Here is a 16,080-nt window from a genome sequence, read left to right as displayed (position 1 = left end):
ACACAAGATTTTGTGAACAAGATCAAGGACCTGCAGCTGGAGGCAGATGAAACAATCGTGTCATTTGATGTGACTTCATTGTTCACCTGCATCCCCACCGCTGAGGCTGTCTCAGCTGTGAGGCAGAGACTGCTGGAGGATGTGTCTCTACTTGAAAGGACCAAACTCACACCAGACCACATCTGCCAACTCTTGGAGATCTGTCTTAACACCACGTATTTCCTGTTTAGGGGGAATTACTACAGGCAGATTCATGGTTGTGCGATGGGGTCTCCGGTATCCCCCATTGTGGCCAATCTGTACATGGACCGAGTGGAGAAGACAGCCTTGACGTCTTTCAGGGCATCTCTCCCAGTCACTGGTTCAGATATGTTGATGACACATGGGTTAAAATCAAGCAACAGGAAGTTGAGGACTTTATAGAACACATCAACTCGGTGGACGCCAATATCAAGTTCACACGTGAGGATACCAGAATCAACCATTTAGCCTTCTTGGACTGTGATGTTACGATTGGAGAGAACATGCAACTCCAGACAGAGGTTTACAGAAAACCAACTCACACTGACCAATATCTGCTGTTTGGCTCAAACCACCCCCTTGAACACAAGCTCGGGGTGATCAGGACGCTTCAACACAGAGCCCTACAGGTGCCCACAACTGCAGAGGGAAGGGCTAAAGAGCAACAACTTGTCCGGAAAGCCCTCACAGTATGTGGGTACCCACGATGGTCCCTGGACAAAGTGCAAAAGTCCCAGAGAACAAAGAGACCAGATAGACAGGAGACAGAGACAAGAAGAAGAGGAGTGTCTCTCCCTTATTTAGCAGGAGTAGGGGAAAAACTACAGAGGATCTTCAGACAGCACAAAATCCAAGTTTACTTTAAACCGGTTTACACCTTGAGACAGAAATTGGTTCACCCTAAGGACAGGATCCCTAGTTACAAACAGAGCAATGTAGTGTATTCTATCAGATGTCAGGAAAACTGTAACGAACACTACATCGGTGAGACTAAGCAACCTTTACACAAAAGGCTATACCAGCACCGCAGAGAGGGCACCAGTGGACCTCAGTCTGCAGTTCATCGCCACCTTAAAGACACTAACCACATGTTTGAGGACAAGGAAGTTAAAATATTAGCCAGAGAGAAGAAATGGTTTGAGAGAGGGTTCAAGGAGGCATTCTTTGTGAAACGTTTGAAACCCAGCCTTAACTGGGGAGGGGGTCTGAGACACGCTTTATCCTCTGTTTACAATGGGGTACTCAGGTCAAAGCAGTTTCAGTCTTTTGTTCATGGTAATGAGTCATTCACGTCATCAGCAGAGTCATCAAGGGAGCCATCAGGAGAGGGACAGCTGCCCTGTCATTATGAGGGTGCTAACTAGAGCACAGTAGGTGCTGATTAGAGCTATTGTTTAGTCACTAGCCTATAGCACTCTGCCGCTCGATAGGAGGGAAAACTCCAGCTTTTGTGACTTCTTGATTATTCTTCTCTACAAGAGTCAAGACATAAGTCAGACAACCAGAGCAAGAATTTTAGCTGAGGAAGCTTCTGCAATTTGAAGCGAAACGACCTTGCGTCAAGCAACCCAGTCCAGTCAAAGATTCAAGCTTCTCTACTATGGAAACCACCTGGACAACTGAGAGCCTACACAGAAATACCATAGAGTGCCATATTGTTTGTATTTCTTTGTAATTGATGTAAATAAAGTCCAAAACATATTCAGTGGCAGCTTTACCATCAGAGAGCCTCGTGCACAACTACCACAAAAGACTCCAAGGTGTCATTGATGTTAAAGGGGGCAATACACAGTATTAAGAACAGGGGTATGTAAACATTTGTTCATGTTGATTTGGGTAGTTCTCTTGTCATTTTGATTTAAAAAGAGGAAACACATTTGTTTGACAATAAATGGCTTCACCCAACCACTAACCATGAGTGGGAAAAACGTTTTTGTGTTGTCATTCATATTCTTTTAAAAATGGCCAAAAAAGCAAAAATTCTGCCAGGGTATGTAAACTTTTGAGCAAAACTGTGTGTGTGTGTGTGTGTGTGTGTGTGTGTGTGTGTGTGTGTGTGTGTGTGTGTGTGTGTGTGTGTGTGTGTGTGTGTGTGTGTGTATACACACACACACAGTCACTCATCACTCATTTTCAAACACTTCAACCCAATCCTCATAACAATAGGTGAGAGTAGGAATGAAGATTGACGAGTAGATCGAGAGCTTCGTCTTTTGGCTCAGCCCCCTTTCATCACAACAGTACAGCAGAGTGAAGGCAATACCGCCCCTACTGCGTGTATTCTCCGGCCAATCTCACACTCCATTGTCTCCTCACTTGTGAACAACACCCCGAGGCACTTAAACTCTTTCACTTGGGGCAAGACCGCATTCCTTATATATACATTTATTGTTATTTACATTAATTATTAAAGATGCTATTGTCTTATGTATAATTTGTACATGTTCAATCAAGCCCCTCTATTTTGTGATGTGATAATTTCTCAAGGACCACAATGGAAGTAAGCATTTATTCTTTGTTGTGTTATCAGTGTATCATTGACACATTCACCTCTGTATGTTTATACTAATGCTGAAAAAGAAACTCAATCAATCAATAAATCTTAAACAATATTTTTTTTTTTTTACGTTTTAATGGCATCTGCAGGAGAGCGTGCGTGTGCACATACATGAGCTTTTGACAAGCGTGATAGTTAACTTTGAGTTAGCGGAAGTTAGCGTGCACACTGATGTCCGCGAGATGTCTTGTAAATCACTCGAGGTGTTATCAGGTTACAAAAGTACCATTTTGTTTTAGAAGTGTTTATTTGTCAGCAGCTTTTACATAGCATATGAGAAAGATGTTATATTTACACACAAATGAAGCAAGGTTAGCAGCTAGCTAGACCAGCCGGTGACGTGACCATGATAGCGTCCACGAAATGTCTTGTAAATCACCCCAGAGGTGTTATCAGGTTACACTAAAAGCATTTTCAGTTTTAGAAGTGTTTATTTCTCACAGCCTTTTACAAAATATATGAGAAACATTTTATATTTACAGATAAACAAAGCCGTTTTAAAGCACCAGAGTGAGACCAGCCAGTGATGTAAAATAAACAAAAGTTTTATGCATGATTCATAGCATAAAAATATGAAACAGAATGTTGCTTTTTAAAATAGCTCTTAAAATAGGTCAAGTTTAGCCATCTTCAAACTTGTCCAAAGTCTGTGTCCCAAGAATGGTCCCTGTGAATTCAAAGACTTTGGCAGTTATAAGAGTAACGGATGGATGGACACAAAGCCTTCGATAACCATATTTGATGGCCTTGGGTAAAAACACACCTTTTTAACTAAATACATAGTATATTAATTCTGTTTGTGTTTTGAAGGCTTTATTATTTAAAAATTTAATATTATTAAACAAAATAATTTAATTCACTAATGTATTACATAACCGTGAACTTTTCATCTTCATCACATGCTGTCATCATCACCTATACCAGTTCAGTTAGTTGGCTATGTACAGTGGAGTATATGAGAATGTTCATATTGCAATGTCACAGTTTTTCCTTTATTGAAATGTTTATATAATTATAATAATATGTAATTATATATAACCTATAATTGATCAGTCACTCACAACAATTACTACCATCATTAAATCTGCAGCTGAGTTAAATTTATGAATTGGATTTATTTTAAAGAACATTTGGGGTATATAAAAACATGTTGTTTGAACTAATTAATTAACTTTTTGCCAACAACAATGCCATAGTCATTTACATAGTATTTTGTTCTGCACTTATTATTTTCAGAAAACACAAAATTTGCAAATATCATTTAATTATAAATAAATGATGTGAGTGATGGTTCTTGGTAGATCAGCACTTTGTGAGTCATTCCTCCAACAAATACCACTTCATGATGATGTCACTTCCTCCTCATGTTTATAGCAATTTTGGTCTGCAATTCATTTTTTGTCAATAACTTTTTCTTGTCAAAACCTTAGGCCACAGAGCTTTTCGGCCAGTCTTTATTTGCCTCCAGCTTTGACGCAATTATTTCACTTCCTGCTGTTGTGAAATTCTTCTGTCTCTATTTAATTGTGGTGCCATGTCTTATTCACAACCAACATCTGTCTTCATTCTGCATAGCGCTGCTCTTCGTGGCACAACAAACGGATTGTCCTTGTATGGAAAAATGCTGTAGATGTGTGGCCATATTGTATATAGACTGCACCTGGCATGCACGTGCCTGTCAGTTTAGAGTGATTCTGATTCACAAATGTACGCATGGTGGTGGGAACAAAATTGGCGGGTACGCACATGTCATCAATCCGGTGGTGATTTTTCTGCACACAATCCAGCGGTGATTTTTCTGCACACACTTCTTTTATGTGGAGAGTAAGAACATTTCTGCACTCATATTCGTAAATGAGGCCCACTGTCCTGGGCTCAGGGCTGACCTCTGTACCAAATTTAATCAAAATCTATGTCTTTTTGAGATATCTTGCTACCTGACTCTTTGGCTGACTGACAAACTGCAACAAAAACAAGACCTTCTTGGCAGAGGTTATTAAAATCCTTCTGTTGTTCTTCCTCAGATCACCTGATGCATGGTGTGAGAAGACCAGGGAGGCACCCTGTGCTGCCAAAACCTTCACCCGGTCAACCACCCACTCCTGGTAAACTACCATAGATTTTAGTTTGGTCATTACTGTTCACTGAAATCTAAAGTGCATCCAGAAAGTAATCAGAGAGCCTTACATTTTCCACATTTTGTTATGTTACAGCCTTATTCCAAAATGGATGAATTTTTTTTCCTACAAATTCTCCACACAATACCCCATAATGTGAAAAAAAGTTTAGGGTTTTTTTGTTTGTTTGGTTGTTTTTTTTTTGTTTTTTTTTTGCAAATGATTAAAACTAACTAAGAAATCACATGTAGAGTGGGGTAAAAAAGTATTTAGTCAGTCCCTGATTGTGCAAGTTCTCCTACTTAGAAAGATGAGAGAGGTCTGTAATTTTCAACATAGGTACACTTCAGCTATGAGAGACAAAATGAGGAAAAAAAATCCAGGAAATCACATTGTAGGATTTTTAAAGAATTTATTTGTAAATTACGGTGGAAAATAAGTATCTGGTCACCCACAAACAAGCAAGAGTTCTGGCTCTCACAGACTTGCAACTTCTTCTTTAAGAAGCTCTTCTGTCCTCCACTTGTTACCTGTATTAATGGCATCTGTTTGAACTCGTTATCTGTATAAAAGACACGTATCCACAGCCTCAAACAATCAGACTCCAAACCCAACCATGGCCAAGACCAAAGAGCTGTCGAAGGACACCAGGAAGAAAATTGTAGATGTGCACCAGGCTGGGAAGAGTGAATCTACAGTAGTCAAGCAGGTTGGTGTGAATAAATCAACTGTGGGAGCAATTGTAAGAAAATAGAAGACATAGAAGACCTTTGACAATCTCCCTCGATCTGGGGCTCCACGCAAGATGTCATCCCGTGGGGTCAAAATGATCATGAGAACGGTGAACAAAAATCCCAGAACTACACAGAGGGACCTGATGAATGACCTGCAGAGAGCTGGGACCAAAGTAACAAAGGCTACACACTACGCAGAGAGGGACTCAAATCCTGCAATGCCAGGCGTGTCCTCCTGCTTAAGCCAGTACATGTCCAGGCCCATCTGAAGTTTGCCAGAGAGCATATGGATGATCCAGAAGAGGATTAGGAGAATATCATGTGGTCAGATGAAACCAAAATAGAACATTTTGGTAAAAACTCAACTCGTCCTGTTTGGAGGAAGAAGAATGCTGAGTTGCATTCCAAGAACACCATATCCTGTGAAGGATGGGCGTGGAAACATCATGCTTTGGGGCCGTTTTTCTGCAAAGGGGACAGGACGACTGATCAGTGTTAAGGGAAGAATGAACAGGGCCGTGTATCATGAGATTTTAAGCCAAAACTTCCTTCCCTCAGTGAGAGCACTGAAGATGCAACGTGGCTGGGTCTTCCAGCATGACAATGATCCCAAACACACCGCTCGGGCAATGAAGGAGTGGCTCTGTAAAGCATTTCAAGGTCCTGGATTGGCCAAGCCAGTCTCCAGACCTCAACCCCATAGAGAATTTGTGGAGGGAGTTGAAAGTCTGTGTTGCCCAGCGACAGCCCCAAAACATCATGGCTCTAGAGGAGATCTACATGGAGGAATGGGCCAAAATACCAGCTACAGTGTGTGCAAACCTGATGAAGACTTACAGGAAATGTTTGACCTCTGTCATTGCCAACAAAGATTATGTTACAAAGTATTGAGTTGAATCTTTGTTATTGACCAAATACTTATTTTCCACCATAATGTACAAATAAATTCATAAAAAAAAAAAAATCCTGCAATGTGTTTTCCTGGATTTTTTTTTTTTTTTTTCTCATTTTGTCTCTCACAGTTGAAGTGTAGCTATGTTGAAAATTACAGACCTCTCTCATCTTTCTAAGTAGGAGAACTTGCACAATCAGGGACTAACTAAATACTTTTTACCCCACTGTAGATAAGTATTCACAGCTTTTGCCATGAAGCTCACAATTGAGCTCAAGTGCATCCTCTTTCCACTGATCATCCTTGAGATGTTTTTTCAGCTTAATTGGAGTCCACCTGGGGTAAAATCAATTGACTGGACATGATTTGGAAAAGAACATACCTGTCTACATATAAGGTCTCACAGTTGACAGTGCATGTCAGAGCACAAACCAAGCATGAAGTCAAAGGAATTGTCTGTAGACCTCCGAGACAGGATTGTCTCAAGGCACAAATCTGGGGAAGGATACATAAACATTTCCACTACTTTGAAGGTCCTAATGAGCACAGTGGCCTCCGTAATGCATAAATGGAAGAAGTTGGGATCCACCAGGACTCTTCCTAGAGCTGACTGCCCATCTAAACTGAGCAATCAGAGAGAAGGGCTTTCGTCAGGGAGGTGACCAAGAACTCTATGGTCACTCTGTGAGAGCTCCAGCATTCCTCTGTGGAGAGAGAAGAACCTTCCAGAAAGACAACCATCCCTGCAGTAATCCACCAATCAGGCTTGTATGGTAGAGTGGTCAAACAGAAGCCACTCCTTAGTAAAAGGCACATGGCAGCCCATCTGGAGTTTGTGAAAGGGCACCTGAAGGACTCTCAGACTATGAGAAACAAACTTCTCTGGTCTGATAAGACAAAGATTGAAGTCTTTGGAGTGAATGCCAGGCATGATTGTTCAGTTAAGTTCACTAAGAGTCAGAAAATGATCCCAGTATTGCAGGCAGCCAGATGTGGGATTTATGTGAGAATCCAAGGTGATTTATTATACAAGTGTAGCCAAAGTGACCAAATCCACATAGTGTGTAAAATGGGGGGCTCAGGGAACGGAGTCCAAAAACACAAAATCGTATGGAGTCAAACAACCAAAGGCAAGAAAAACACGGGGAGTTTGGAAATACTGAATGATGGCATATACTCACAGAACGTACACGGAAGTGCAGAGACCAGAGAGACAGTCACAATGAACACTGTCAAAACATAGGCAACAAGGAAGTGCTTAAATAACAAAGATGAAAGTGACAACAGGTGTGTGACATTCACTGAGGTGGAACTAAAGGGGCACGTGAAAGAACGGAACACAGGAAGACAATTAATTAAACAGACAAATAACCAGTGATAGAATAATAATAATAATAATACAAACAACAAAAGGTTAGTAAGAAATAAACTACAATCACCAGCCTAAACCGCAGCAGACAAGAAATAACATGGAAATCAAAAACATCCACAGAGGTGACAAAAGGCAACCCATAGAAAACTGAAAATGACAAATCAGGGTGATAAAACATAATGACAATCAGAACCAAACTTCACTCAAAACCAAAACCCAGAAAAAAAACAGAACAAGGATATGGAACAAAGAATAAACTGAGCACAGGAAGCAGGTGGAAAGACGGACTGGGGGCAGACACGTAACCAAAAACACATGATCAACATACACCGAGGATGGCAACACACACCAGACACAAAAGACAGACAGAGACAACGTACACACACACACACACACACACACATGCAGGGTGTAGGGAGACAGGAGTACATGACAGACCAGCGAAGACACACCCACTCACCGGGAGCGAGGAACAGAAGACACATGACAGACAAGAGGTGACACACCCACACACATACCTGAAGAAGGAGACAAAAGCAGAAAGTAGCAGTGGTGTCAAAAGTACACACATTTGTTACTTAAGTAGAAGTATAGATACTGCAGTTTAAAAACACTGGTAAAAGTTGAAGTATCAACTTGACCTTTTTACTCAAGTAAAAGTGAAAAAGTATGTGCTTAAAAACCTACTTAAAGTATAAAAGTATAAAGTAACCTTAAAAAAAAAAAAAAAAAAAAAAAAAAAGGTAGATGCCACTATATGAATTGAAAGCTTAATTTAATAACTGATTCGTTCTACATGTGGCCCAAGACCCAAAACCCAAAATTACCCCCCAACACCACCTGCATGAAAATGTTTCAATTCTAGAAGCTCTGAAATGCAATCTGGGACTATTCCAGACAATAAACTGGAGTGAGTGCAGCATCCATTTAGTGAGAAAAAAAAAAAAAAACTTTCCTTATTCAGATTCATTCCAGTAGTATTCTGCTCTTACTAGGATGCAGCAGTTTTCTAGGAAATCACTGAAGAAATTAACACATTGACAATATGGTTTGACCGAAATAAACTGTCATTAAACTTAAATAAAACAGGGATGAAATGGAGGTGTAAGAGTCACTAGGTGTTCACAGGAAACACTTATTTATTTCTGTATGTATGTATGTTCATTGTTAGTTGCTTTTATATTTTATTTTCTGTTGTGTTTCTATTCAGGTTCTTTTTGTCTCTTTCTCTGAAATTCTATATAATAATTATCATTAGATTATTAATATATAAACAAAAATAAATTTAAGAAATATTACAATTTGAAAACAAATGCACCCGAACGTGAAGACAGCTGGAACTGCTTCATGCTAACTTTTAACATTGAAAATGCCATAGACATGCTAACGTGTTAGCGTCGCTCCCATTTTTAAGTTATAAAATACATCTATCAACTGTTTCAGAAGACCATAACAGGTCGGTTTAACATAGAAAAGGTAAATAATACTCACAGAAGTATGCTCTTTAGGGTTTTAGCGGGGGAAAATTAAGCGAAAGAAAGAAAGAATAAACGAAACAATAGGTTGAAGCATTGCTTCAATCTGCAAACCACTGCTTCGACTGGTTCAAAATCCATTCCTTTATCTTCATTGATCCATGTTTCTGATATAGCAATTATGTTAATTTTTTTTTTAAATTGACTTAAATATTCTTTAATGTTGTTAAAGTTTGCATACAGACTTCTGCTGTTGAAATGGATTATTGATAATTTGTTATCCGTTTTAATGATCCGATTAAACTGTTCATCTGTATAATAGCAACAACTGTCATTAATATTTGAGAAGAAATTATTGTCGGGGTCTATATCGTGCTCCAAGTCCAGTACATTGTGGTCTGTGTATTTAAATGTTCTCAGTTCTAGTTTTCCATGATCAGCAATCCTGCCAGTTATATCCTTCTTGTCTCCAGATGTAGATGATGTAGTAGATGAATAGGTTCCTCTGGTCTGTGTCATGGTGTTGTGATGTGTTTGTGTCCTCATACCTTATTGGTCGTATTTGTCCAGTTCCTTGATGTTCCTGATTACCATAACCTTCGCTTGTTCTGGTGTTCCGTTCAGTTTGATGAATGTTTTGCAGTTGGATGTCCATGTCTGTTGAATTTTTCCCTGCTTTTTTAAGAGACGAGCTTTTCTGACGATGTCTGCGTTTCTTTTGGTCAGATGTTCATTGATGAATATGTTTGTTCCTTTAAGTTTCCGTCCCTGTTTTAACAATGCCATTTTATGTTTTCTGTTGACAAACCTCATTATAACAGCTCGCTTGTCTCCATCCTCTCTCCTGGGCAGGGGGTGGCACGCTTCAATGTTATTACAGTCCATTTGAATACCTTTAGATTGCAGGAAGTCAGCCACCTGTTGTTCCACTGAGCTGGCCTCCTGCTCGCTGGCCTCCCCTCCGCTGTCTTCTGACACCGCCCGTGCGTAGGATCGAGGTTTAATATGAATTCCTGTAATAATAACGTCGTTCATCCTTGTGTACTGTTCCAACTCTGCAACACGGTTCTCCAGGTACACCAGACGCCGGTCTTTCTCGGCATTCTGGATCCGGAGAGCCTTCACTTCTTCCACCAGCTCCATAATGGATTTCTGCTGCATTTTAACAACAGAGATTTCCTCAGACAAAAAGTCCAGGGACTTCTTGATATCGTCTCCCTCCTCCGCCGTCAGTGCCTTCTTCGGACCCATGGTCAGATAAATCCGCGCTGGCACCTCGGTAAAGCCGCGCCGGTGGATGTGCGCTGTCAGCGCACATCCACCGGCGCTGAAGCCAAGAGTAACGAGGCTGTTTGTTTTAAAAATGTAAGGAATAGAAAGTACAGATACTTGTGTGAAAATGTAATAAGTAGAAGTCGGAAGTAGGCAGAAAAATAAGTAATGGAGTAAAGTATAGATACCTAAAAAGTGTACTTAAGTACAGTAACGAAGTATTTGTACTTCGTTACTTGACACCTCTGGAAAGTAGAACATAGTGTGTAAACTACAAGGACAGGATTCACAGGCAACAGACAGATGACAACCCAAAAAATATATATAGAACCAAAAACCACAGGCAAACGGACCACTGGGGCAAAACCAGAACAGTTACATTTGGAGGAGGCAGGCACCATCTCTGATGTTGCCACCACCATGCTTCATGGTGGTGGCAACATCATTCTGTGGGGATGTTTTTCAGTGGCAGGAACAGGGAGACTAGTCAGGATTGAGGGGAAGATAAATGTAGCAGTGTACAGACACATCCAGGATGAAAACCTGCTCCAGAAGGCTCTTGACCTCAGACTGGGGTGACTTCAGGACAAACTGATGAATGTCCTTAAGTGGCCCAGCCGGAGCTCAGACCTGAATCCAATTGAACATCTCTGAAAATGGCTGTGCACCAATGCTCCCCATCCAACCTGATGGAGCTTGGGAGATGCTACAAAGAGGAATGGGCAGAAGACTTGAAGCTATAATTGCTGCCAAAAGGTACATCAACAAAGTATTGAGCAAAGGCTGTGAATACTTGTGTACATGTGATTTCTGTGAATACTTTCAAGATGCTGTATTTACTCTTTTTATTTATTTATTCATTCATGTATTTGATCATTCATTCATTCATTCTTTTTGTTTCTGTTTCAGATTTTTATGAAGTTCCCGACCAACAGGTAGGTTTCTTAAAGTACATTTTATAAGGGCTTAAGTGATTTTTTTCAAAGTTATTAAATGTCGTATTAATATTTTTTACCTTTTTCTGGTGACTTTAAAGGAAAGGTGTGCACCAGCAAACAGGTCAGTTTGAATATTCTGTTTGTGAGCTGGTTTTGTTTCTATATTTTAACTAATAAAGTGTATAATGTCATTATTATTGGGTCATATCTGCCCTACAGACCGTGTCCAGCCCCTGCAGCATTGCCACTTTGTTTACCACCAATAGCAAACCCCAGGTAGGACTCGAAACCATGACAATAGACACAATGAGAATGTTTATTACCTTCACCATCAAATGGAGGAGAGGAAGTCACAGTTGCAGATAAACTTTACATAAACCTCAGCTAAAACCTTCCAAACTGAATTTTCTCCACTGCACATATTATAATTTAGTGAAACAGTATATATGTAAAGTCAGTGAGAATGTTTTTATCTATCTATAAAATAAGAAGCATCTGTGTGAGTGGGAGTATGTGGCTCGCATATCTCTCTGACTATTCATCAGATCAGCCTCAGCTTTTGGATATGGCTTGCGCATAGCATGATGATGTGCATCCTTTATTGGGAATTACTTTTCAAAACCTTTATTTTCAAGCCTTTATTTTGATTAATGTTGTAATGGCCCCTTCACACATAACACCATTGAGGCAGAATGGCGCATGAAGGCACTCGTGGAAAATCAGAGCTACACTCAAACGCCTGGTACAGCAGTCACCACATCCATTCAGGCACGTAACATGCACTCTATATTCGTGTGCCGCTCGTGCAGGAAACCCATTCGAACGGCAGGCAAGATGAGGTCACACTGCCATCTGATCATGTTCGCAACATTCGTACATCATGTCATACACAGGTTGGACATATCATGCCGCGGCCAAGGAGCTGCACGAAATTATTGGCAGTGTCGAACTACTTTCAAGCTGGCTGTGCAAATAGACATACATTTTCTAAGTGCCCTATGAGTGTGTTACCGAGCAACACAAATTACACGTGAGTGTGCGGTGTGTGTGTCCCCAACACAAATGGCATGCGAGTGTGCGGTGTGCCCCCCTGCCGCAATACAGATGGCATGTGAGTTTGTCAATCCCCCCACACCACGAGCCTATAGTCGAGGTGCGGCTGAGGTCACAGATGTGGCTGCAGTGCAGTGTGATCATCGTCACCAAAGTCCACAAAGCTAGATGGCTGTCATTTCCATGATGGCACAGCTAACAGCTGCGGAACACCATGGCATATCGCAAACCCACACCACCACAACAGAGATGACAATAAGAGCCAGCCCAGCTGCATGTCACAGTGCCAGTGTGCCAGCCGACCAGGCAGGCATGTCACGTGACACGCGATTGCAGCATCAACACGTTCTGTCTGTCATGTCAGCCTGACTGACAGCCTCACAGAAAAATCAGCGTGGTCAGCTCAATGAACCCACAGGTTGTAGCTGTGAGTCCATCTATGTGAGCATGTTGTTTCAATGGGAAGGTGGGGGTGTCGTATGCCGATCATGTATTGATTGACATGGTCACATATGCACATACACACTAGATTTATGCATTTGTCAGGGGACCATGGTTGACATGTACTCACGTCATGGGTTGGATGACATTCAAAATCAAGCAGGGATGGGGCTGACCACCGGCCGTGGCCAGTGCTGCGGACCTGCAGCGTGCACCGCTCCACATCACAGCTGACCACCACGTCAGCACAACGCAAAGATAGGGATAGGGTAGATATTGTCACATGTGCTCCACTCACCCATGTGCAAGGCACAGTGCTGCACGTGTGTCTGCAAATGATGACGACATGGGGAAAAATAAAAACAAACTGGATCGCCCCAGCCACATCTCAGTGTGCACAGCGATGTGCATGCAGTCAAAGCTGCACCTGACCACTGCATAATCACTACACACTGCTGGGGAATACATATCATGCCATGTAGAATATCACCTAACGAGACGCCACCACGAGGCGGGTGCATCGGCGGGCTCTCCTCACATTGTAATAAATCACATCACATATAACCTTTGCAATGCGGTCACCAGCGCTTCAGTGCATGCTGGACAGAGGGACATGTGGAGCCGGCTCATGTGTCCATGACATGAGCGCATCAGGTCATTCATGTAAAAAATAAAAGGAAGAAAAAGTCATCCATGTCAGTTCATTACTTCCTTATGTATGTCCAGGAGGAAGATAATTCTTGTATTGTATAACAAGAATTAAATCTTAAAAAGTGCAGTTGTGTTTTTGTGTGTGTGTGTGTGTGTGTGGGGGGGGGGGGGGGGGGGGTTGTTGTTGTTTATACAGTGAGAACATAATCATGGCCAGTAACATGACTGTCTTACATTTAAACAGTACATTCATTCTTATGATGTTCTGTGCACGCACATTATTTTGTGCTGACACATTTTTGTTGATTAATGCACAGCATAAATAATATGTCCAGCATATAATCGCTGCTGCTGCTGTGTGCGCACGATGTATGTCCTCCCACTGTGTTCATGCACGCGCATACGAGAGTGCACAAAACTGTTGTCGCGGGATCGTTCACGCCTGTCTGACCGTGTGTCCCTCCCAACAGTGGATTGAATTTTTCATGGTTCGCCAATTCTTTTTTTTTTTTGGTCTTATTTGGCTGGTTTCTGCTTCTTCTTGCATAATTACAACACCAAATCAGGAAAAGTTGGAATGATAGGGAACATGCAATATTTTAAAAAAATGCAGTGATTCTTACTTTTACTTTAATGTCTATTTCTTTGCAGACAGCATCTTCTTCTTCCTTCGGCTGCTTCCATTAGGAGTCACCACAGCCAATCAATCATTTCCATCTCAACCTGTCCTCTGAATCTTCCTGTTACACGAACCAGCTGCACATCCTTAAACCTCCTCTTTGGCCTCCGTCTTCTCTTCCTGTCTGGTGGATCTATCCTCAGCATCCTTCTCCTTATATACCCTGGGTCACTCCTTTGCACGTCCAACCCATCTCAATCTTGCCTCTCTAACTTTGTCTCCAAACAGAGCTAGCCTCTGATATGTTCATTCCTAATCCTGTCCATCCTCGTCACTCCCAAAGAGAATTGCAACATCTTCAGTTCTGCCACCTTCAGCTCTGCCTCCTGTCTTTTTTGTAGTGCCACCGTCTCTAAGCCATACAACATAGCTGGTCTCACTACTGTCTTGTAAACTTTCCCCTTCACGTTTGCAGATATTCGTCTGCCACGAATCACTCCTGCCGCCTTTCTCCACCCACTCCATCCTGCATGTACTTTCTTATTCACCTCTCTACCACACTCTCCATTACTTTGGATAGTTGACGCTAAGTATTTAAACTCATCTACTTTCACCACCTCTTGTACTACTACTACTACTTGTAACTGCACTATTCCACTGGGCTCCCTCTCATTCAAACACATGTACTCAGTCCTACTGACTTTCATTCTCCTGCTCTCCAGAGCATATCTCTACATTTCCAGACTAGACTCAATCTGCTCTCTTTTCGTACTACAGATCACAACGGTCTGTAAACATCATAGTACATGGAAACTCCTATCGGATCTTATCCATCAACCTGTCCATCACCACTGCAAACAAGAAAAGACTCAAAGGTGATCCTTCGTGTAATCCATAACTGGCATCATGGGCTGGCCTTAGGGTGCCTTGCCCACCCTCTGAGTCAGTTGGAACTGCCCTGGACAGACAAGCCTGTCAGTCAGTCACCAACCACCAAAAAAAAAAAAAAAAATCACAGGCTACCATGATTACAATTTGTACAAATTCCAATATAGATGATTCACAATAATATTGGAAAAACTCACTGTGCTTCATCTGATTTTTACTAAAATAATGGTGAATGATTTGATTGGTTCATAAAATGATCTGGGTAAAACAGAAACATAAAACAGAAATTATTTGTGTTGACTACTGGAACTAGCTGTGAAAGAGAGTGAGAAGTGAAAAAACTAAATAAAAAACTAAAATATAGATATACGCCGTTTCTTTAATCAAGGACCATGGAGGGTCCTAGAAGAGAGTGAAAGAGACAGTGAAAGAAACTGTGAATTTCACCGTTACGGATAACTCATGTTGGGTATGAGTCGCGTGCCCTGCTGGTAACAGTAATAAACAGTCTCTTAAGAATGTTTAGCCTATACTTGTATTTAGTGCATAAAGGAGGTGCATGAACTTTTTAAATCCTATTCAGTAGCCCAATGTTAGAGGTGCATTTAAACTGCGCTTACATGCATTTAACCTATGCTTGCTCTACAGCCCTGTACTTTGTTCACGTGAGTCAGACATGAGAAGATTGCTCTTTCCATCTCAAACTATGTTATAAATGCATATTCAACAGTTCAAGTTTTTAAATATCCCAGGGGAGAACCCCCTGATTAAATAGGACTTTACACTTCTGGCCTTTAAAAAAGTGCTCCCTTCAGAGCAATGCAAGGCTCCTCCACAAATCTGTGTCTGGTGCCAGGTCTGGTATAACCCCACAAATGAATCTGTCATTCCTACTGTGCATCTCACTACTGTCACACTATCCTTGCACAACCCCAATTCCAATGAAGTTGGGACATTGTGTGAAATGTAAATTAAAAACAGAATATAATGATTTGCAAATCCTCTTCAACCTACACTCAACAAAAATATAAACGCAACACTTTTGGTTTT

The 16,080-nt window shown here is 41.2% G+C and overlaps 1 protein-coding gene across 3 annotated transcripts in view; it reads left to right on the top strand.

The window, feature by feature from the left end:
- Nucleotides 1-16,080, top strand: part of blnk (B cell linker) — a 164,619-nt gene that overhangs the window by 117,299 nt on the left and 31,240 nt on the right. For all 3 annotated transcript variants that reach the window (XM_034185163.1, XM_034185164.1, XM_034185165.1), the window contains 4 exons: nt 4,603-4,683; nt 11,350-11,375; nt 11,477-11,499; nt 11,598-11,654. In XM_034185163.1, coding sequence (XP_034041054.1) covers nt 4,603-4,683; nt 11,350-11,375; nt 11,477-11,499; nt 11,598-11,654 — 187 coding nt within the window. The remainder of the gene's footprint in view (nt 1-4,602; nt 4,684-11,349; nt 11,376-11,476; nt 11,500-11,597; nt 11,655-16,080) is intronic.

The sequence above is a fragment of the Thalassophryne amazonica genome, chromosome 13, assembly GCF_902500255.1.
Source record: "Thalassophryne amazonica chromosome 13, fThaAma1.1, whole genome shotgun sequence".
In the NCBI taxonomy this organism is placed as follows: domain Eukaryota; kingdom Metazoa; phylum Chordata; class Actinopteri; order Batrachoidiformes; family Batrachoididae; genus Thalassophryne; species Thalassophryne amazonica.
The sequence above is the reverse complement of the archived record's forward strand: the minus strand, read 5'-3'. Positions and strand labels throughout refer to the sequence as shown.